Raw genomic sequence first — 22916 nt, 5'->3', positions numbered from 1 at the left:
GCTCCAAGAAACACAAGCTGAAGCTTTTGAAATGGTCCTCTCAGTACCCTGACCTGAACATCGCTGAAAATCTGTAGGTAGATCTTCAACATACTGTGTGAAGGACAGTCTAAGATATCTCCCAACTTAAAGAGAGGTTGAAAATTCACCAGTCAAGGTCAGAAAGACTCAAGTGCCTCTTATTATCATAAACTCCCACCCGGTTTTGTATATTTTAACTTCATGAAATAAAAACCAACATAAGATGCATTAATATTTTGAAGAAAGACTAACGTCTTTCCTCTAACCATTTAACTTCTGTTTACTCCAGGGGGTGGATTTACTTCTTTTCATTACAAAAAAATAAAAAAGGAATTTGCCCAGGGCATTAGTGGAGCAATTCATCAAGTGATCCAAGCAGGCACACACACTCACAATATGTAAACTCAAAACAAACAGAATGTGAAAAAAAAAAAACTTTATTCCAGATGAGCTTTATTTTCTTGGTAAGCAGATGACAAAACACTGAAAGTGAAAATAAAACACTTTTTAATAAATAGGGAATTAATGAGATGCTTGGGATTATTCGTTAAGGACACATCCTCCACTGAAGTCAACTGAAGAATAAATTGGAAAAAAACAAGCTACATTATCCTTTTTAAAAGCTTGTTGAACCGTTAAAAAAAAGAAAAATTCTGCATAGATAGATTTGTATTCAGAGTTTGTGTTCTAGGTTTGCAGGGATGTTAAAATACCCCATCCACACTGTTACGATATGCACCCATTCATGATTAACAAAACTAAAGAATTCATGGCTCAAATGTACAAGTTTCAAGATTATCTATGATCACATACACAGTGATTTGAGGTGATAACGTATCTTATAGAAGAAACATGGTAAGGATTAACATGGAAGCACATGGTGACCATGTAATGGGAAGCTAGGCTAGTTTGGGTCACAAATCTGTGCACACCGAGGCCAACCTGCCATTTTCTCTTTAAGAACAAGCTAATGTAGGCCATTGAATCAACTCTATACACAGATGTGATGGGTCAAAACTGCATCAAGGGCCCGCAGGGATGCCACTGGGATTCATGTGACCACATAGTGTATGTATAATATAATATGATATAATATAGAATACTAATGCGACCAGTTACACTGAAGAAACAACAATATCATGTTCTTCAGTGCAGATATTGTCAATGACAGAGCTTAACAACTTGTAACAACAACCCTAAGAAAAAAAAACACACACACACACACACACACACACACACACACACACACACACACAAAGATGGATCTTGTTCAAACTGAAGCCTTAACTAAAGACAATATTATATTTTCAAGGCAACTATTTGGAACACAGGTGACTTCAGATTGGATAAATCCAGACTTATGAATAGCATTTATCCACCTCAATATTGATGACAGTATGTAGAGGGAAGAGCTATCATCTTCACCTTCAACATTACTGAAGGGATGAACTATGCAGATACAGCATGTTACAACTTTTAAAGGAGTGCTACAAATTATTCCTTAACCAACACAAAGACACAATGAAGATTTTGACCTTTCTGATGTTACTTCTATTTATAATAAAGTAGTGACATAAAGCAGCTTGGCCTACTGTTAACAAGCCTGGTGCAAAATAACAAGATTTCCAAAAAATAGTTGTAATATTGTTGTTTAGCCATGATACCCCACAAAACAATGACTATTATCATCAAAGAGTCCAAAGTGCTGTTTTAGTTTTCACCTGTTGCACACCACACACCTGTAACAGATGAAGTAGTTGTAGTAACGGTAGCATGTAGCACCAGTGAATGTTGGGGGGAACTCCCTTCCCTAGCACTCTGTCCTTCAAAATCAAACATCAGTACTACTGAACTGGTCAAGCTAACACGTCTCTGCTTATTTCTTTAGTGCTTCAGGTAGGCAGAACGTTAAGACTTTCAAAAGTTAGCTGTGACTAACTTTCCATGTTGAAAACACCTATATTTATTTATTTTTTTAAGCTTTTTGGCTTTCTGTTGCAAGCTACTGTAACTTAGCACATAGCTACATAGTTAGGACTTACTGACTCTATTCACCAGTAAGATTAGAGGGCAGAAATGACCCAGGAGCAGCAATCAAGGATCAACAGAAGAAAAGACAGAGGGAAAACAATGATAAATAAATGTTCCTGCCTTCAGAATGGAAATCTGAGGAACCTCAAAGAAAGGAGTCTGGCTGTGCTTAAAACCTACCACTGCAACAAGTGAGGGCTGAGCTTCAACACACACGTCTGAAGAGGAGTGAATGTCTTCTGATTTCAACAGGAAAACATTTAATGAGAATCATTCCATGCTCTTCCAGAAATCCAAAAGTATCAGTACTGGATCAACAAAAATATTAATCATAATTAAAAATAAACTTTATGAAATAAATATAGGACTTATTATGAGTGTAAATGATTAAAACTCAACTAATTACGTTTTGTGAAAGAGTTGTTACATTGCCCTCATCCCCCAACCCCCAGCTTCCAGACTTCTGAAAATAGGGCAGTTTTAAAATGAGAATTGATTCCAATAAAACTGTTACCATGTTACAATTATGATGAAGTAAACCTTCATTATAACCAATTGAGTTTTAATTATTTATTAAACTATGGAACAATTTATTGGGTTACATTTATCATATTGTATTTATTATTTTCATAATTTCTCAGTTATATAATATTGGCTGTTTTGACATTCCATACAACCGCGTCCAACAGCCGTGATTTGTAGTGAGTCGGACTGAGTGTAAGACATTGTTCCTCCTCCTGTGGCAGCTTCACTGAGTTTCTGAAATGAAGTAATGTGGATGAATGCCAAGCTGGCAATAAAACAAGCAGCGGGAATTTGTCCTGAGGCATCGAGACACCTGAAATAAGAGCAGAATCTACCAACAGGCACATAAGCGACTCAATAGACTCCATGTGTGCAGATTTCCATTCTGAAGGAATACTGGCTCAGATGAAGCTCAAGAGAATCCATGTTTCCGAGGAAGAACAACTCATCCCCATCCTCTCCACTCACTTTCAGGAGGACAGGACAGTACCTAGGCTACCCTGTGACTGCTTGCTAAAGTCATCACTGTATTTGAAGTACTATGAGTTACTGTCAGCACTACAGAGGGTAAGCTGATCCTAAATCTTTGCCTAAAGGCAACCTCAATGTTAAGAAAGGATGGGGTTAACTGTTCTCTTTCTCTCTCAAGGCTGGTGACCAATGACAGTGTCTAACCACTTCTTGTATGCCAGGGCGAAGTGTCTCTGCTCAGGGTTAGGGCACCTGTCCAGGATACCACTTACAAAGCTGTGCTCAGAGGGCAGGGCGAGAGGTGCGGGCAGCAGTACACCTCTTTTCAGTCGCTTGCTGTCACGCGGGTCTGGCAAGGCCGCCCTGTCAACTTCCATGGATTCACTAGCACCCGTCTGTTCATTCACGCTCTCACCCCGGCCTGCACAGCTTTGAGCGCTGACCTCTGGAAGGTCCGGGTCACTGTCGTCAGGGTGCACTGACTCATTGCTTCCATTGCTCCTGCAGTGGTGCTGGTGTTCCCGCCTCCAGTGGTACCACAAGTAAAAGACATGCCGCCTGGAAAGGGGTAGAGACATATATCCAGCATCTTATTATTCAAATGGAAAGGTTTTTCAACCAGATGGTGTGAACTGCGAACATGGGACTCTTCCTTGGTGTGTTCCAGGTAAAACAAACCACCAAGTTGTTTGATGCTCTTGTGATGTATCTCTACAAGCTTTTCAAAAATTTCTGATGTTGGACAAAAAACCAGCTTACACGATTTGTACAACTTGTATTTGTTAATGAATGAGAAAGTACACCTGCTCACAGACAGAATGTCAATTAGTAGTTAGTCCTTCCGTGTGGCCCAGAACACATTTGCTTTCACAGTCCTCAAAAAATGTGGCCATATATGGCCCAGACCATGTCCAAACGTGGCCTGAGTGATTGGATCTTAAATGCAAATGCACTTCAGTTGACTTCCAAAGGGTCAACTAAAGTGTGAGACCTATCTGTTGGTTTGGCCCTTAGATCTGACCAGACTCATTCTTCTGGAAAACTGCTTTACTAAAGGTAGTTTCTTCAAATGGTGATTTTCATTTGCTGAAATGCAGTGTGCAGCTTTCTCCTTTTTTTAGCTGCCTATGAGCCAGCAACTCAATAGAACACATGTATGTTTTCCCTCAGATTTGATTATTTTTACTGAAATATGAATGTTAAATATTAACAGGAAGACATAACTGGCTCTAGGCTGCACTTTTTCAACAGGGAGTCTAAAACTAAATGCTTTGTGTTATGTTTCACCTCTGCGGCCTCACCTGTGACTCCAGAGTGTCTCGTGTCCAGGAAAGGACTGGATCAGGTCTGTACACAACTCCATCTCCTGGTCGAAGAGCTGAAGGACTGTGATGAAGCCTAGCTGCTTCTCCTCCTCATCTGCTGCCTCTGCTCCTGACAGCTCCCCGTTAGCTTGGGTCTGGCTGTGAAGGTGGGGACTGATGGTGGGGACTGTGCTGGACTGGTGCTGGGGAGAACAGGTGGTGGTGGTGGTAGAAGCTGGAGTCTGGGAGAGCTCAGTGATCAGTTCCTTGAGCAGGAACTGACGGTAGTGGAAGCCACTGTGGTCAGACACATGCATGGACACCCATAGGCGCATGGAGGACAGCTCATCATGGAAAACCTGTCCAGAAACATAGCACTGAGCACGAGTGTGTGTGAAGGACAGAAGACTAATACTACAGGCATTTGGGAGATTAGATTGTCATGTTGTCAATTCAGTCATCAGGTGATCTTAATCTAAATGTCCCACTTAATACACTGCCTTGAGTAATCCTTGCACAAAACATGCAGACAGATTCTACGACTGATATATAACTAAAGAAAATTTAACACTCAGCAATTCAAGATCCCATTTTTTTTCCATTTGCACGTGGACAAAACGTCATACAAGCTGTAAACTTTAATAGCTAAAATTTTTAGTAGTGTACCTCAATTTTGGTGGCAAGCTGCAAGTTTTACCTCTGAAGTACAGAATTTGAATGGGATGAAATGGTTTGATTAATAAATAGGATTGTAGTTAACAAAAGCAATGCTCATTGCAGGGTTGCACAAGTTCCACAAGGTTCTGTGCCTGGACCAATTGTATTCACTTCATGTATGCCTCCTTTAGGCAACATTATAAGGAAACACTCCATAAACTTTCATTGTTATGCAGATGATACTTAATTATATTTATTTATATTTAAGCCAGACGAAAACAATTAGTTAGCTGACCTTCAAACGTGCCTAAAGGACACAAACACCTGGATGACCTGCAATTTTCTGCTGTCACATTCAGACAAAACTGACGTTATTGTACATGGCCCCAAACACATTATCTAATGATATAGTTACTCTAGATGGCATTGCTCTGGCCTCCAGTACCACCACAGGAATCTCTGAGCTATCTTTGGTCAGGATTTGAAAGCAAAAGTCAGGCCTCAAAAAGATGCAGAAAAACTAATCCACGCACTTCACTTAGAGCTACAAGTAGCTTTGAACAGAACAAATGAGCTAAACATCTCTTTCAGTGCCCAACAGTTGCATTTTTGTATCATGCACAAAGGCAAGCATCAGCATCAATCATCAAGGTCTGAAGGCTTTTCGGACCTAAGATGAAATGGGTTTGGTCAACCTGCTAGGCGGAGAGCATAGGATTTTTGCGTTTTACATTTTAAAACAGTTTCATACCGATATCCTTATCGATACTCCCTCCGGGCATTAAGGGGCGGTGTAGTTTCACAGGTCAGTGCAGGAAATGGGGGCAGCTCTTCTTGTACAGCGCGCGTCTTTTGCTTTTTCAGAACAGAAGGAATGAGACTGCGGTCAAGCTAGCCGTCTCTCCTTTTTGCGAAGTCAAGCCAGCCGCTCCAACATTTCAAGCTCCTGTGTTACAGACTTTACGGTAAATAGACGGACGCGGTTGAGAAAGTCAGCGCTCGGATGCTACAGCGTGGACCAACTTCCGGTTTTCAAAATAAAATGTGGGTTACTGAAAGGCAATAAAGAGACGTATCAGTGTGATCCTGTACTGGTTTTTAATCATGTCACATGACCTAGAGGGTATTGAAAAAAACTGATCATATATATCAAAAATTGATGATCAGGAGTGTTAAAAAGTAATAAAAATAGGTGTATCTCAACCAGCCAGTGTAGTACTATGATCATACACTGATTTTGAGTCATTAAGTCACATGAAATGGGAACGTAATTGTAGATCAATCAACCAAAACAGGCATTTGGGGATATTATTATTATTGCGGTATGGAGAGGGAATTACACACCTGCATTCTAACTGGATAACATGTGCAATGTTAAAATCCCACCTCACTCCCACAGACCACCGTCACACCTAGAGGAAACACTGCAACCCTGTAATTATGTTCCATTTCCAGGGGCAGACAAGGCAGTGACTACTGCCCCTCTTGCACAAAGCTGACCACGGCATTAAAGATCTTTTAAGCTCTCAGTGCTCTAGAATGATGACGGGTGTTGGTGTTGATGCAGCTGAGAGGTTCAGGCATCAGGCAGCTCTTTATGATTCAAACTGTACATTAGAACACTTGCTTTTCAGTTTGTGGATAATTGGTACATCCAGATTGGAGAGCAGTTTTTTTGTGTGAAGATGTATGTGGCTTTTTAATGAACGTGATAATAAATTCCTTTAGTCCTCAATAAATAAATAAATAAATAAATAAATAAATAAATAAAAGCTCTTTCCCACCCTACCTTGACATTGCCCTTGGCCATGTGCTGCAGCACCCAGATGCGGTGGGACCAGGCGTTGTAGTTGCTGGGATAGCGGCAGGCAGCATCAGAGCACACCTTCATCTCTTGGTGAAGTGTCCTGGCCAGATGGTCACTGAGCTGCTGGCTCCTCTCTCCATCAGCCTGCTCTGTCTCACCCTGCTGCTGCTGCTGCTGCTTCCTGCTCTGGCCCACAGCAGAGAACTGATGCAAGAGCTGCTGCAGCACCCAGCGTCTGCAGGGAGACATCAACGGCTGAGTTAGATAACTCCATTAACCTGGTGTGCAGTTACTGCTAAACCACTGTTTAAAAGACAATCACATTGCCCCTCCATCTGTCACTCCTGCCACTGCAATCTGTGAAGTGGGCTTCAATCTGTAGCCCTCACAGTCCTATAAAATACAGCTGAGGCTGATGAAAGGAGTGGGCAAATGCTGATCTTTTTGGTGTGTGTAACTGCGCCTCACTGCGTTAAATAGACATAATGGATGAACAAAAAGACTATTCATACTGGTATCTGAAAGTCAAATAAAGTCAAAAATGTAATTTTAATTTTATAATTTTTTATTTGACATCAGGAAGTGATGCTAACTATCATATAAGCTGAAGCAGAGCACCAAGTTATCTGCCCGCATTGTCTTTTATTAGCAGAAACTGATGTGGAAAACATGCATAAAACCTTAGCAGGCTTCTCATTCACAGTCAGCACTGATCACCACTGTCACTAGTTAGCTTAACTGACGCCACTGACAGCAGATTATTTCAGCTGTGGATAATCAATGTTAATTGTGTAATAGCTACAATGAAACCTAAGTCTCCAAGGGCCAAAATGCTGACCCAAATCCAGAGACTCTTTTAATATATGCCTTTTACAGCCTATGCGTTTTCCTGTGGCTGCGTGAGGCTTTAATCCTGTCTCATGTGTCTCTAGCCCCATGGGAAAAAAAAACATGGCAGAAGCTGCTCCACTAAAGGCACCGGCAAGTCTAAAGGTAGACGACTGGATGCATTTCATATATAAAAACTATGAAGATGGCGAGTAATACTGTGGAAATGCCACAAATCTCCAGAGACCATTTAACAAGACACCACCCAGATCTGCAAAAACACTGTGAAGGCATTTGCGTTGATATTCCCATCCAATTCTCCTGTTGCCTAAAAACATAAGTCTCTCACAACTTTCATATGCAAAGATGTACACCCAACAAACAAAGGTGAAAACGTCAAAAAAAAAACATAGGAAACAAAACTTAATCTGCTGACAGGCTCATCGTGGTTCCATTTCAAAGCAGAAATTAATAACCATCAACCACTCAGAAAAGTTTGTAGACAGCTTCTTGGACTCCTCCTCTACCTCTGCATGACTCTTTACATCCATTAAATGGACTGCATTTATATAGCGCTTTTCTAGCCTTATCGACTACTCACAGCTCTTTACACTACAAGTCACATTCACCAATTCAAACTGCGCCTTTTCTATGCATACATTGCTTTTACTAACACACATCGGCGGAAATTTGGAGTTCAGTAACCTGTGACACTTCACACTGGGGGAGCTGTGGACTGAACCACCAACCTTTTGATTGGTGGGCAACCTGCTCTACTTCCTGAGCTGCATCAATTGGAAGCTGAATCATGTAACCTAAGCCAGAACAAGGTGCTGTGCAGGTAAGTCTTACCGGTGTATCCACGTCTCCGGGCTCTTGGGGAATTTGGTGAGGGCTAACTTCCCCAGATAAAGGTCCTTCTCTGGGTTAAGAACTCCGCTCTGCAGCAGCTCCTTCCTGAAACAACAATCAGCCACACATTAGGCCGCATTAGCACCAACATAAACCCTGCTTTAAACAGCACAGGTTACAGTTATCATGGTGGCAACTGTTTTATCTTTCTGCGCCACAAACTCCAGGCAGACAGAAGAAATACAGGCTTACAAAGTAATCCACTAAGAGTGCGCACTTCCAATGCAGCACCTCGCCAGATGACATCATATTTCGCAGCAAAAGTTGAACCAGATTCAACTTTTTTTGAAGCACAACACAACACTGTTTGGACGACCCCCCCTCCTCCTTGATGGCACATCAGCTTTCAGTGTTCTGTCTCCTTTTGTGTGATAGCTAAAGAACAGCTCATAAGAACAAATATTTCTGCAGTTGTGCTGTAGCGGGCTGGTCTGTCCATACCTGACATTCCATGCAGTGGTGAAGTCTGGGTTAAGCAGCAGCAAAGTGCAGGTGATATCCACTAAAGCTGAGGGACACACAAACACACACTGTTAGCTTCTTTAATTTTCTACATTGAGGTGGGGTGGATCTCACAACATCAGACCAGGTCTGTAGAAATACCTTAAAGTTCAAATTGGCAGGTTCTTGGATAGTGATTTGAATCACTGACACTGACTAATCTCAGGACCCAATTCAGAGCACTGACACAGTAATCAGTCCCCACCCAGTTAGCCAGTCCGGTCTGTCAGTGTTTAATTAATCTCATTAAAGAGTAGAGATCAGCCAGAAGTGTCAGAGTAACAGGCTTTGATAAGCAATGTCACCAGGACACTTTCTTCACTGGCTACTCAAAAATCTAAAATCTGTATCACATCAATACAAAAACTAAAATAAAACTAGGTTTCATCTTGGCAGATGAAAGACTTGCTGGCCTGAGACCCGCCATAAAAAAAAGAAGAAAGAAAAGAATAAAAAGAAGGACACATTATGTGTGTCTTTCTGTTCCGTCTTTTATCATAGCTCTCAACTGCATATTATGTAGTTGAGAGCTATGATAAAAGAAAGTTCAAATCAATTTCATTGTCAAGGCTTCTGTATATAACAAGCACATTCTGTGCATTAGTTGAAGGAAACTCATAAAATTCCAGTAAAAGCTTGTACAAACAGGTAATGATGGAATGGAGGAACATGTAAGCAGATAGTCACGTCTTATCCCTGCTTTGATATATCCTGCATATTACTCATGCTTCATCTGTGAGGTTACAGATCTGTAGTGGTGTAGAATCAGACCAAGACATACATGTCACAATAAATATAATATCTCTGAGTAAAACAACACATTTATTCATCTGACTGTAACCTCCAGGGATGAATTTTTGTCGAGGTTGCTGGTGAGTGAGTTCAGTTACCTTCCCTGTCCAGCCAGTGTTTGCGCTGACGGTAGAGCAGCAGCTTGTTGTGGACATATGGCAGCAGGAACTTGACACACCAGCTCTCGACACCCAGCTTGTTCTCAACTAACACGATGGGACTGCGGTTGTAGCGGGCCTCTGGACACGGGATCACACCAATCTCATCACTGAGGGAAAAACAGAGAAAATGAGGGTTATGGGGTGGTTTTACCTCTTGCCTGTTGTACGTGAACTTTGAAGAATTGTTCTGACAACACATAATGTGGTTTCCTTTGCGGTATAAAGTCACAGTCTTAGCAATATCCTAACAATTTATGAAAGAGCTTTTGCTCAGAAGCTGAAACTGTCCCAGCCCAGCTTGGTCTGCTTGAATGCTTTTTTGTTTGTACTTTTTTTCTTTTTTGACAAAGACTGTATTTTTTCTAAGGTCCTTTCACAGTGTGAAGGCTCATACGATATGATGTGACTGTGTGAGATGGGTAAAATGAATCTGTGTCAGACTGTATGATGTGAATTTGGAGGCTTATCAAGTGAATCTTAGTATTATGATGTAAATAAAAAGAAATAACATAAATAAGCAGAGACAAGCAAATTGCATCATCCATCTGCTGCAAAAGTACAGCCAATGAAAGACAATGTTTTTCCTTAATTTAAAAAAAAAAACAAAAAAAAAAAAACACTAAAAATAGGATGTCTGCCAAAATACATACAGGACAAAGTCAAAGGGGTATTTCTACTTTAAGCCATAATGATTGGGTCCTAGCACTTCACATTTTTAAAATCCTTCATTTCACATTAGTGTCAGAATTTTGGTTTAGCGTTTTTGTTCATCAAAGCGCTAATAAATGCCCGCTTTAGGACCAATGTTTTTGAACAATACGAAAAGATTTCACCGTGTTTCCCTCACAGTTGTTACTGGACAACTCACCGTCACTCATTGCATTGCATGGGTGTCTTAAGCCACCCCGACCTGGTCCTGTTCTGGTGTCTCTGGCCCTGGTCTCCACAACTCACCCCTCACGTTATATTTCTGCTTCATTTGTTATTCGCATTAGAAACGGTTGAAACACTAATAAGTATCGTTAGCTTGTGAGAGAGCAGATCAGTCCCGCTGTCCTGACAGCCTGACGCTGGTGTGCTGAAGCGGAGGCAGGCTCGTGACAGAACAGCATAGCAGCTAACAACATCTCAATTAAACCGATATAACAAGCGAACCGATTACTAAGTGACTTAATCTCACCGTTAATGAGCTGACCACACTGGGCCGTGCAGGATGTGGCACAGTTTTGACAACCGCCTTACCACGTCAAAAGGTTACCGAGCTAACTACAATAACACAGCGTTTGATACATTTTGTTATTTAGCTGTTTCCTCTGGGGTGTTTCGCAGAAAGCCGTTATCTAACATTTTTAACAGAATAAACAACCAGCGCAGCTATCTGACTGAACTGTCAACTTTCTCTGGACCGTTTTGATTCCAAGTGATAGTCCAAGCCCACACAGTTGAATAGCTGGATCAAAGCTTGTTTGGCTTGGCAGGGTTGGGGATAGGCTCCACTGGACGCCGTCCCGGCCACCGTCCCAGTCTGTCTGGTTTCAGCTATACTTACATGTTTGGATTTCTCTTGAAGGCATTCGTAATGTCTTTGACAACTCTCTGGACCAAGACGTCCACCTCCTCCTCCAACTCCGCCATCTTTAGAGCACTAAGTGACGTCACATGAACAATTTCTTCTTCGTCTTCTTTGTTTCAATGGTAAATTGCAACCAGACTGAGCATTATCGCCACCTACCGCTATGTTACTGACTCCTTATGTTCGTCTGCTTCCAATCAGAAGCAGTCCGCGCTAGTCGAGCGATAAGCACCTGTTTCTGCGATGACTTTGTTTTCGCTTTAAAAGCTGTGTGCGACCACCCCAATCATCTGGGCAATGCCAAGAAATGACTGTTGATTTTGCGACATGGGGCTAGGAGTGTAGTAGATTATTTCGTGTATATTTGGACTTTCCCTAGCCATCACCGGTGGACAACTTCCTGACTGAGCAGTGTATAAAGGCTCTCTCTCCTGTATTTTCCACAGGGAGAATGGTGCCATCCGCTGGGGGATCCTCCTCCAGTTTCACCCTTGTGCTTTCTTCTTCAGTAAAATAGCACCAGCAGAGTGGAACTATAACTGGGAGTTGCTAGTGAAACTGCTGATCTTCTGGTGAATCATGTATTCCATCTCCATGGTATTCCTGCCAACATAGTCTCAGATCGGGGTCTCCAGGTCATTTCACAGGTGTGGAAGGAGTTTTATAAAGCCCCAGGGGCCATGGTCAGTCTAACCTCTGGTTTTGACACACAAACCAATGACCAAGCTGAGAGAGCCAACCAACATCTGGAGTCAGTTCTATGGTGCGTGACAGCCTCTCGCCCACCTTCTTGGAGCTCTCACTTGGCATAGATTGAGTAGGCCCACGACCCCCTCACCAGCTCGGCCATGAGTTTTGAATCCTCTCTCGGTCATCTTCCTCCTTATTTCCATCTCAGGAAGGAAAGATTGCAGTCCCATCGATCAATCCAGATGCATTTTCGCCACTGTCGAAAGCTGTTGCTCTGTTGAGATCTGTGGGAGCCAACAAATCATTCAGTCCCAGCACCTGTATATGAACCAGGTTAGAGAGTTTGATTTTCTTCAAAAAATATTCCCCTAAAGATTGACTCTAAGAAGCTCTCACCTCATTACACTACCCCTTTAAAACCTGAGAGCATTATTAATTCATCAGCTGTTAAACTGAAGCTGCTCCGTACTATGAAAGTACATCCTACACTCCAGTCTCTTCTAGCCCATTGTGCCCTCCCTCCAAACTCCCATCTCCCGCCCGGCTCATTGACAGTTAGCCTGTGTTCATGGTCCGACGGCTCCCGGATGTTCACTGTCAAGGCCAGGGCTATATCTGCAATATCTGGTGAACTGGGAGAGTTATGGCCCTGAGGAGAGGGATCAGAGAATCTTGCCAAAAAAGCAATGCAGCATAAATCTTATCTACAGATTTATCTAATGCATTATTTGTCCCACATAATGCAAACTTCCTTAAATTTTCCTCCTACACTTCTACACTACACTTTGCTAAATAAATCCTACTTTGCAGTGTTTTCTGATCCAAAAATCCTGTACTGAAATGACTCACTGAAGATAACATTGAAATAACCCAGTACATGCAACACAGAGACAGACAACTCCCTGATGTGATCTAGTATTTTAAGACAATCTGGAAAGGACTGTGTTTTAGAAATGGAGCAGCCTGACAGTCTCTTGTTGACTCCCCCACCTGAAACTCACTAAAGCCTGCAACTTCACTTCCACAGAAGAGATGGGGAGCATGTGGAAAAAGCATGTTATGTTCATGTGGGGGAGTCAACTGCTCAAAGACTAAAAAACCTTTTGATTCAACCTTCCTTCTACTGTTGTAAGCAAAGAAAAGCAGTACAAATATGATGTAGATTGTCTTCATCAGAATACACACAGGTCCCTGAAAAGTCTTATAAATGATCTAAATCCAAAGTCAGCTCACGTGAAAGTGTTTGAATTCAAATGTCATAAATGTTGAATTAATCAAGGACATGATTAGTGGAGCAACCTACAACACTGATGTTTTATTACATACATGGCCATCAACATCCCTTGTCCATTAATCTCTATTTCCTATTCTGGCCAGTTAATGTTTTGTAATTTTAATTTGAGTTTGTGTGAGTTAAGTATGAAATACACAACACTCAGTCTGCTTGTAACATCTGAAAGCTTTACTGCACTGATCTCAGTGGGTCCTGCTTATATGTTGAGCCTGCTTGTACTTCCATCTAGTGGTTACCGTGTGCAATACAGCACTGATCAGCCAATACGAGAAAATAATTCTGGTGACCCCTGACCTGTAGCACAACTTCCTGCAGAACAAGCCAGGACAAATGTTTGTATGTTTTGAATCTGGATATTTTTCCTCCAGGACACTCAGCCCCGCCTTTCTCTATCTCTGTATCTCTCTTTGTATGAATTGTCTCCTCGTTTTTTCTTCCTCTGTGTGAGTAGTCTGCTTGAGTTTGTCTCCTTTATGTTTATGTCTCCATGGTGGAGAGGCGATCGTTTGGCCCGGGTTATATGTCTTTTTTACAGCACCTGGAAGTTGCTTGACATCCTCCAGTACTTGACATCTCTTGCGTGTACAGCAGGGGGGAGCAAAGTGCAAGGGGCAGACCCCAGTGAGGCGAGAGCAGCACAGTAGACCTGTTCGGGATTAACTGTATCTCACCTGGAAAGGGGACCAGAGCAAAGGAACAAAAATCTGCTGTCAAGATGAACAGTTTCCAACTGTTTGTACAAGAAGTCACAGAAACACTGAACATTCTTTACAGCCAATCCCAATTTATTAGTTACTAGACCAAACTATTAGCTTATACTCTGTCTCAACCTGTTTTAATGATGTTTTGCTGTATGACTGGGTAGACTGTTAAAATGATACACAGGTGGCATCCACCACATCAGCCTTCTGTATGTCCAGACTTCATTGCTGGACCTGGATCCTTCTAAAATTAAATTCAAAACATCAATCAATAGCCATGAAGAGATGAAACAAATACAAGACAATAATTTATTCATTGATGACTGTCAGGGCTTAATATCAGATGTCAGTTTAAGAAACCTCGCATCTCACTTGTTAGCAGAAGTCAGTCAGTTAATGATGCTCTAAGAATTAAATAATAATAAAATGATAAGAATATTCATGTATTATAATGTATATGTAAAAATAATAACCATATTACAGACTATTACCACAATATCATTGTACTGAGAGTCCACTAACTTTTGATGGTGATATGGTTTGTGATGGCACATTTAATTAGTGTGGTGTTTTTATTTGAATTGCAAATGTTTGGTTTTTGTTATTTTTTTCACATTATGGAAAGATTATCAGAATGAGAATCAGAATCAGCTTTATTTGCCAAGTATGCATTCACATACAAGACATTTTTTGCTGGCAGTTGTCTCTCTAGTGGTAAAAAAAAACAAAAAAAAAAAAAACCAAATCTATATACATTATGTACAAATATACAAATATGCAATAAAGTGCAGTATGAAACATGAAATGGGTACCAGTCCAGTAGTGAGTGGTGCAATAAAAGGGTTAGAAGATAAATAAAATAAATATAAAAATAAAATAATACAAAATAAAATAAAATATGCAATATGCGAAATAAGAAAATGAGTCCAGCTAATCCAGAAGTTGCAGGGGTTGGTCTTCAAACTATAAGCTAAGCTATTTGCTAAACTAGACCTGGTTGTGTTTCAAAATGAACACAAGTTTAGCTGAAATGCAGCCAACCTGCTACCAAACCAACTGTCTGAGCTGCTCTGTGCAGGTGTGTCAGAGAACCTTATCGTCATATAGACACTGGGAGTTTGAAGGCTTCCCAGCATGCACTGGGGCAGAGGTATTTTCACTGTTATCATTTTATCTGTGTCACTGGTCTGTTACTGGTGTGATCTGCAATGTTTCCACAGGTTCAAGTTAAATCTCTGAAACAATGACCTCTACAAGAGCTTACATGATTTCTATTGGACTTCAGACTCAACGACAGGTGCAGTTTAAAGCACAGTTTTTCAGGACACAGCAACAAGGTTTAAATGATCATGTCACATTGACCGAGACAACACAGGTTTGAACCCACCCTAAGTTTCTTCCTGTTTTTTGCCCAGTTGGAGGTTTTTGGGGAGTTATCGGATTCAAACGTCTTCAAAGGTAGACTGCTCCATGAGGTAGGCTATATGAATGGAACTGATTTAATATGTTTGATCAAGAAGTATAAAAAAAATACATCTACCAACACCTGCCCTATTTGCACAGTGTATTTCTAACATTGTCCTTTGTTGGCATCTGCAATGCCATGTGTACACATAGCCACACTGTTTGCCAGGCAAGCAAGGGGCCTGGTCCTTCACTGGCATCTGCAGTGCTATGTGCACACATACTCACATGGCTTTCATGGTGTGGGGAGTGGGCCCAGTCCTTTGCTGGCATCTGGAATGCCATGTGATTATATTCACATAAGGTTTGAAGATCAAGCAACAGGCTTGGTCCTAAGTTGTTGCTCTGTGCAGGTGTGTTAAAGAACCTTCTCATCTTATAGCCACTGGAAATGCGAAGACTATAAATACCATTATTGTTGTGAATATTTCAATATTATCATATAATAGGACATTTCCGACTTTGTTTTCTTCCTGCGGTATCAATAATCTGTCACACACCCACACTGCAAGGTGAGCAAAGGAACTGGTCCTTCAGTGGAATCTGCAAGGTCTTGTGCCTCTGCCATCGTATCCATCTGCAATACTGTTGTGCACACATATCTATATGGCGTTCATGGTGAGCAAAGGGCTTGGCCCTTCACTGGCATCTGGAATGCCATGTGCAAACATAACCACATGATGTGCAGAGCGAGCAATGACCTTCTCCTTGTGCTAGCAACACCATGTATACACATACTCACATGACTTTCTAGGAGCACAAAGCTTCTGGGCCCTGTGCTGGCATCTGGAGTATAGTTTGCACACATACCCCCTCCACATGCAGGTTGGGAAAAAGGTCTGGCCCTGTGCAGTGCTGTCCTTGTGCTGGTATCTGCAATGCTGTGTGCACACATACTCACATGGTTTGCAGTGAAACTACAGGCCTTGGTGCTTTGTTGGTATCTGCAGTTCCATATGCAAACATACCCACACAGCGTTCAGGGTGAGCAAAGGGCTTGGTCATTCACTGGCATTAGAGAGCAGGCTGAACAACCATTTGTGGTATGGACTGACCACAAAAACCTCTTCTACCTCCACTTCACCAGATAGCTTAACTCTCACCAGGCCCAGTCATCATTGTTCCTGGGGAGGTGCAACTTTAGCCTCCCTGGTTCCTACAATATTAAACCAGATGCACCAGTCCACCCCAGAGGAACCCTCTTCTGAGCACGAGACCATTCTCCCTCCCTCCTGGGTGTTGGCAACAGTAACATGGGAAGTGGATATCCTTGTCAAGAAAGTCTCGTCAGTTTGTGACTGATTCTGCTAAGTCCAGGGTTTCCCCATAAACCTTCAGCTTTGTGACTGGCCTACCCCCATCGGAAGATAACACTGGTATCCTCACTATTGTTGACCATTTTTCCAATGCAATGCATTTCATCCCTCTCCCAAAGCTACCTTCAGCCAAAGATACTGCAAATCTCCTAGTGCTTCATGTGTTTTGGCAACATAGCATTCCCCAGGACATAGTGTCAGGCCTGGTTCTACAGTTCTTTCAAGTATGGAAGGCCTTCTGGCAGGCTTTGGGCACCACCACTAGTCTGTCTTCCCACTACGCCCACAGATGGATGGACAGAAGAAGCAGGCCAACCAGGACCTCTAGGTGGCTCTTACAGCTCGCCACCAATCCCCTTTGGAGCCCACAGCTGTCACAGAGTATGGCCACTGCTCCCTCAACAGTCCTGCCACAGCTACATCCCCCTTTCTTCTCTACCTGAGCTACCAGCCTCCCCTTAATCCAGCACAGGAGGAAGAAGCGATGGTTCCTTCTGTGCTAACCTTTGTTGGTGTTGGCAGATTTGGAAGGCTGTTTGGGTTGCTCTGTTGCCCGTAACAAGCCTGTTGCTGACTGTCATATGTTTCCTGTGCCAGCTTACCAACCTCCAATGGCTAATGGAATAACTCTAACACCTTGCTGGCCGACCAGTGGTGTTACTTCATCACTTAGTCATGCGGCACTTCATCACACAATCAGTAAGTCAGTCAGTCACGGACATTAGCATTTATAAAGTTGGCCTTGCTGTTGCAGTCCAGAAAGAAAGTGAGAAAACCTGCCCCTCATACTGCTTTCATAGAAAAGTCCAGCAAGTCCTGCAGTTTTGCTGCAGTAATGGTGTGACCACTTATTAATCGCTGCATTGATTCATGAAATAGAAAATTCCATATTTCTTGGGCATTATTTAAATATATATATATATATAGCCAACATGGCATATTTAGTGCCTCTGGTTTTGGCTAGAATTCATGATCAAGTTTGTTGGATACATATTTGCACAACGTGAATTACACAGCTATCAAAGTGTCTGTGAGGCTGAAGAGGTTTTAGTCCATTGCAGACTCTGACATGCAGAAGCTGGGAAGTGGGCACACAGTGCTGCATATCTCAGGTGCAGCTCCTGGTTTTTATTAGGAAGACAACCAATCAACATCTAATAACACATTTCCCAAATATCGGTATTTTTACTTGCACTGCAATTCATTGCTCCTCACCATCACAAAGATCTAATTCCTGTTTAATTCAACACTTCTCCATGTTACAGTGGAAAAAAGACAAACCACCCTTGAAGCTTAACTTATATAGGAGGACTATGTATTTTTCAAATGGAAAAAACACAAACGCACATGCTGGAACACCTGCTTTGGATGTTGGATTCTCTCATCCAGTGGATTAGTAGGACAAATTGAGCCTCAAAGATTCCAAAAGGTCTCTGCTGCATTCTCCAGTGTACAGGCTGTAGTTCAGAATGAATGGGAAGATGAATTTTACACCACATGTACCCTTGTGGACCCTGAAAGACATGTGGACACAGAAGCCCTGAATTGGCCATTACAGTGCGGGCACATGGTTATTTCCTGAAGGCAGTGCATACCAGTGTAAGCTCGGAATTGTATTAACCACACAAAAATACCAGTAGAAAAGATTTGTTTGTTCCTTTTGGCATGGACTACAGGGGAGGACATTGTCAGTGATATGCACCGTTTGGCCTGCTGGTAGGTGCAGTTAAATTTTCAGTTGACTTCAATTTTATTTATATAGCTCCTTCCACAATCAAAATTGTCTCAAAGCGCTTTACAGAGACCCAGAGTCTGACCCCAGAGCAAGCACTTAAGGCAACAGTGACAAGAAAAAAAACTCCCTTTTAGGAAGAAACCTTGAGCAGAACCCAGCTCATATGGGGGACCCTCCTGCTGATGGTCGGGCTGGGTGAAAGGAGGAAAAGGAGGAAGATAGGACAGTTGGGAATGGAGGAGAGGCGGAGAAGGACATGCAGCATATAGAACATGATACAAAAGTGGACAATGTTAGAGGGCCAGCATTCAGATTACAGAACAGTTAGTGGATACTGTGTGCTCAGCAGATTACAGTTATGATAGGAAACAGAGCACAGAGGCAAAAAGCTGTCATAATTGGTAATCATTTACATTCCAGTTGGCATAGAATATTAATCCAAAATGTATCTGTAGCAGAGTGGAACATTAAACATTGTGATGTGTTAGAAATGGATAATTGTAGACAATAAATAGCGGCAGGTCAGTGAAGCCAGTATGGCCCCACTGAATCATAATTTTGAGAATGATACCAACAGGGGTGATAACGTACACTACAGTAGATATAGGTTGCAAATGTGGTGATTTGAATGTAAACAAAAACAAGTATAAATGTTGCTGATATCAAAAGTGTCTTCATTTCACTTTTTCTGTTATATCATTATCATTGTAGAAAGAAAACAACAAATATTTTGCTCAGTAAGTAGAAGCAGACTAGAGAATTACGTATTGGGATGTGCCGTTTTTGAATATAACCATGTCCAGATGTGTAATATGTTTCCACAATAGGCAACTGTGGAGTCTTGAGCTTTGGGCATATCCTGCAAGACCCACATATATTTCACAATAGATGTTTCATTCCTTGGAAAAATCACTCTCATTTTGAAACAGGAAATAGAAGAATATACAGGGATGTAGTGGAGAGTGAACCCACATGAACACAGTTCATCCCTCTGTTTATTTGCATAGTGCTTTGAGACTGCTTTATTTTGTAGTATTTGTGGTGAGTCATGATCACCTGTAGCGCTGTAGCACTGTGTTTGCCACATATCAAAGAAATCTCAGTAATATTTTCCTATCATATTTTTATGAGTGCATTGGTCACCTTCAAGCAATGGAAACAAAAGATTAATCAGTAAAAAAAAAAAAAAAAAAGTAAACAAAACAAAAACAGTCTGCACTCAAGGTCCACTTTAAACCACAAAACATCTGGGTACAAATCTCAAACCTGAAACCATGAAGTTCTACTTTGACAGCAAAGTTGTTCTTGGGTCAGTCAACAAAACCAGAAAGTGGTTCTACATATCCATCAAACACAACCCTGCAGACTTTGCCTGTAGGTCAGTATGCAAGAAGTATGCAAGTCCTTTGAGCTGGTTGGACAGGGAAATGGACAGGGAAATATGTCTACACTTGGCAGGCTTTGCCACTCAGATTTACACTGGAAACCTCACTTTAACTGATTCTCCACCTACAACTGGTCAGAGCAGTGGTTCTCTTGATCCACATGGCCCACTCTTACAAGCTTACTAACCATCCCAATTGTTGCATAGGTGCTTGTCAATTCCATCTGACATGCCTGTGTCACTTGCTAAAAGCTATATGGCAAAAATATGGGACAAAAGAATGGATCCTCCCTGCACATGTGGGATCAGATGTGTTTGGCCATTGGACAGTTATGGCCAGACGTACAAGAGGATGTCAAGCCTTCAGTAAGCACAGGGCAGCCCTATTCACTTATTCAGCTATATGAACATTAGAGCTGTGCACATAGAAATAACTGAATCCATATATGCCTCAAGCTGTATAAAACACTCTTAGGTGCTTTTTTTTGCCATTCAGGAACCTTGAGAACATCTCACGTCAGATAGCAGAGCAAACTTTATTGGAGTCTTGAAGGAGCTAGGACTGAAAAATAGTGAAACCAGACCCAAGTGTCCAAAGGTATTTAAGGAAACAAGGCTGCTCTTAGGAGTTCAGCCTACCTTGGAGAGGATGATTGGGATGGTTCGTAAGGATTCTTGACTACATGCTGCTGCCGGAGAAAACTCTTTCCCATGGGACACTGGGCATTTATAATGGCAGAGGTCTCAGCCATCATAAATGCCAGACCTCTTGTCCCAGTCTCAACAGACCCTAACTTGCCATTTGTCCTCTCTCCTGCAATGCTGCTCACTCAGAAGGTGTAGGTGTAGACTCTCCCCCAGGTAACTTTACAGATGCAGCTCTACTCAGGAGCCAGACAAATGTAGGCCCTCAGGTCAACAGATTTTGGATGCACTGGAGACAAAAGCACCTCAACTTTACAGAACTGGTGAAAAGCAGGGGACATTGTACTCCTGAAGGACAATTAAGTAGCATGTAACAAGTGGCTTATGGCATGGGTCACCTCAGCTTTCCTTGCTGCTGATGGAAAGGTGCAGCTCAAGACTACTAATCAAGGGATGCTGAGGATCTTCCTGAGACTGGCCTCACAAGTTATTCTCCTATTGTCAGGAGAGGGAGCCAAAGAGTGAAGGACCGTTTCTAGTGATGCAGTTAGAAGTGGCCTCAAAAGGGCCAGGCAGGTAGTCTTCTGCCCTCCAGGCATTCAAATTATGTAGTATTGTGTTTCGTGCCCTCTACAACATTTCTGTTTAACTGTACAGCCTTTTGGTACAACTTCCTTTGTAGAAAACTTCCTATTTGGCCTACAGCACAGAAAGTTTATCAGCTGCCATCCTGTTGCGAAAGCATTGCCTGTGAGTTGGAATTTATCAATAAGCAGTTCAAGAAGGTGTATTAATGAGATGTTTGTGTACTGTAAAAGTAACTTTTAAAGGTATCATTGCTTTGTTAACATTTAACTCAACCACGCTGGTTTCTTCAGTAATTACGAACTGATAGTTAGCATTTAGCCTACATCATCATCAGCATTAAAGTCAGATTGCATCCATGAACGAGTGACAGACATCATATTCACATTTACATATGTTCATGCACCTTGTCTCACATTTGTGAATGGAGTTTGACTGTCCAGCTGTGGTTTCTATACCAAAAGGAGGACAGTATAATTAGGGACTGTATGTTTCTTTCCTTTTACAAGGAAGAGGTAATTCTCCACTCTGCAGTTCCCCTTATCTCCACAGTGTTTTAGCCTCTTGTTTTCATTTTTCATCCAACAGAAGGAGAATAACCAGTCTCCCTTATGTTTTGGTTCTGTCTCACAAACCTGGTTTCTGGCAGCAGTAGCTGTTTTCAGTGAAATAGCTATGATAAACCCACTGTCTATTACCTGCTCAGCAACAACAGCAGACAGACACAGTTAGAGACCAGCTGGTGAACACAATGGTGAGACATTTCCCACAGAAGTTGGTAGAGACCAAAAAGAGAGCTAAAATGGAGAGTAAAGGATAATATTGTACCTGTGCCTGATGGAAATAGAAGTATTGTTTGTTAACAAGTTTGAAATATCAGCTAAAATGGTGATGGCATGTCAGCATTGTATTTACAGCTTGTTTACGCTGCCAGTTGTGGCTAGTGTGATATCTTTTTTGTGTGCCATACCACATGAAGACTATCATGTCAGGGTAATATTTTACTCATCAACATCAACCAGCTAGTAAGACCACTATGTCTGTTTTTATAGTTACTAGGGACTTAATATTTTCCCTCCACAGTGTGTGCAGGCATTTGCATCACACTTGCATCACATGCTGCCAACTTTTTCCAGTAAGACCTCATAGGTCATTTCTCCTTTCCCAAAGTAACATACAACAGAGCAAGTATCATGAGGAATTCCTGTTGACAAATGAAACCGCCAGTAAACGGCCTGGATGTGCAGATTTACTTAAACTTTGGTAAGACTTTTGTACGAGTTCAAATAAGGGTTAATTTGAACTCATACATTCTGTTTGTTTGTGGTGGCGGGGTGGTTGGGGGGACAGGGTGGGCTGTATCTGTCTGGGTCCGGCCCTGGCTCATAAATATGACAAAGCAGGGCAGCAGAAAGAGGCGGAGAAGCGCTGTGACCTGGACCGCTGCTTCTCCCTCCCGCCTCCGGGACATCCATTCAGCCACCAGAATAAACGCTCCATCTCTCCTGCTGACATTGTT

The 22916-nt window shown here is 41.9% G+C and overlaps 1 protein-coding gene across 1 annotated transcript; it reads right to left on the bottom strand.

The window, feature by feature from the left end:
• Nucleotides 1-446: 446 nt before the first annotated feature.
• On the bottom strand, nucleotides 447-11652 carry ptar1 (protein prenyltransferase alpha subunit repeat containing 1). The gene is made up of 7 exons (XM_041042983.1): nucleotides 11560-11652; nucleotides 9948-10117; nucleotides 8998-9064; nucleotides 8497-8601; nucleotides 6799-7051; nucleotides 4350-4711; nucleotides 447-3606 (listed from the first exon to the last, which is right to left on the bottom strand). The coding sequence occupies exons 1-7, from the start codon at nucleotides 11643-11645 to the stop codon at nucleotides 3222-3224; spliced, it is 1428 nt and encodes a 475-aa protein (XP_040898917.1). The 5' UTR covers nucleotides 11646-11652; the 3' UTR covers nucleotides 447-3221.
• Nucleotides 11653-22916: the final 11264 nt, after the last annotated feature.

Source organism: Toxotes jaculatrix, chromosome 7, assembly GCF_017976425.1.
Source record: "Toxotes jaculatrix isolate fToxJac2 chromosome 7, fToxJac2.pri, whole genome shotgun sequence".
NCBI lineage: Eukaryota > Metazoa > Chordata > Actinopteri > Toxotidae > Toxotes > Toxotes jaculatrix.
Note: the sequence above shows the minus strand (reverse complement) of the source record. Positions and strands in the feature narration are given on the sequence as shown.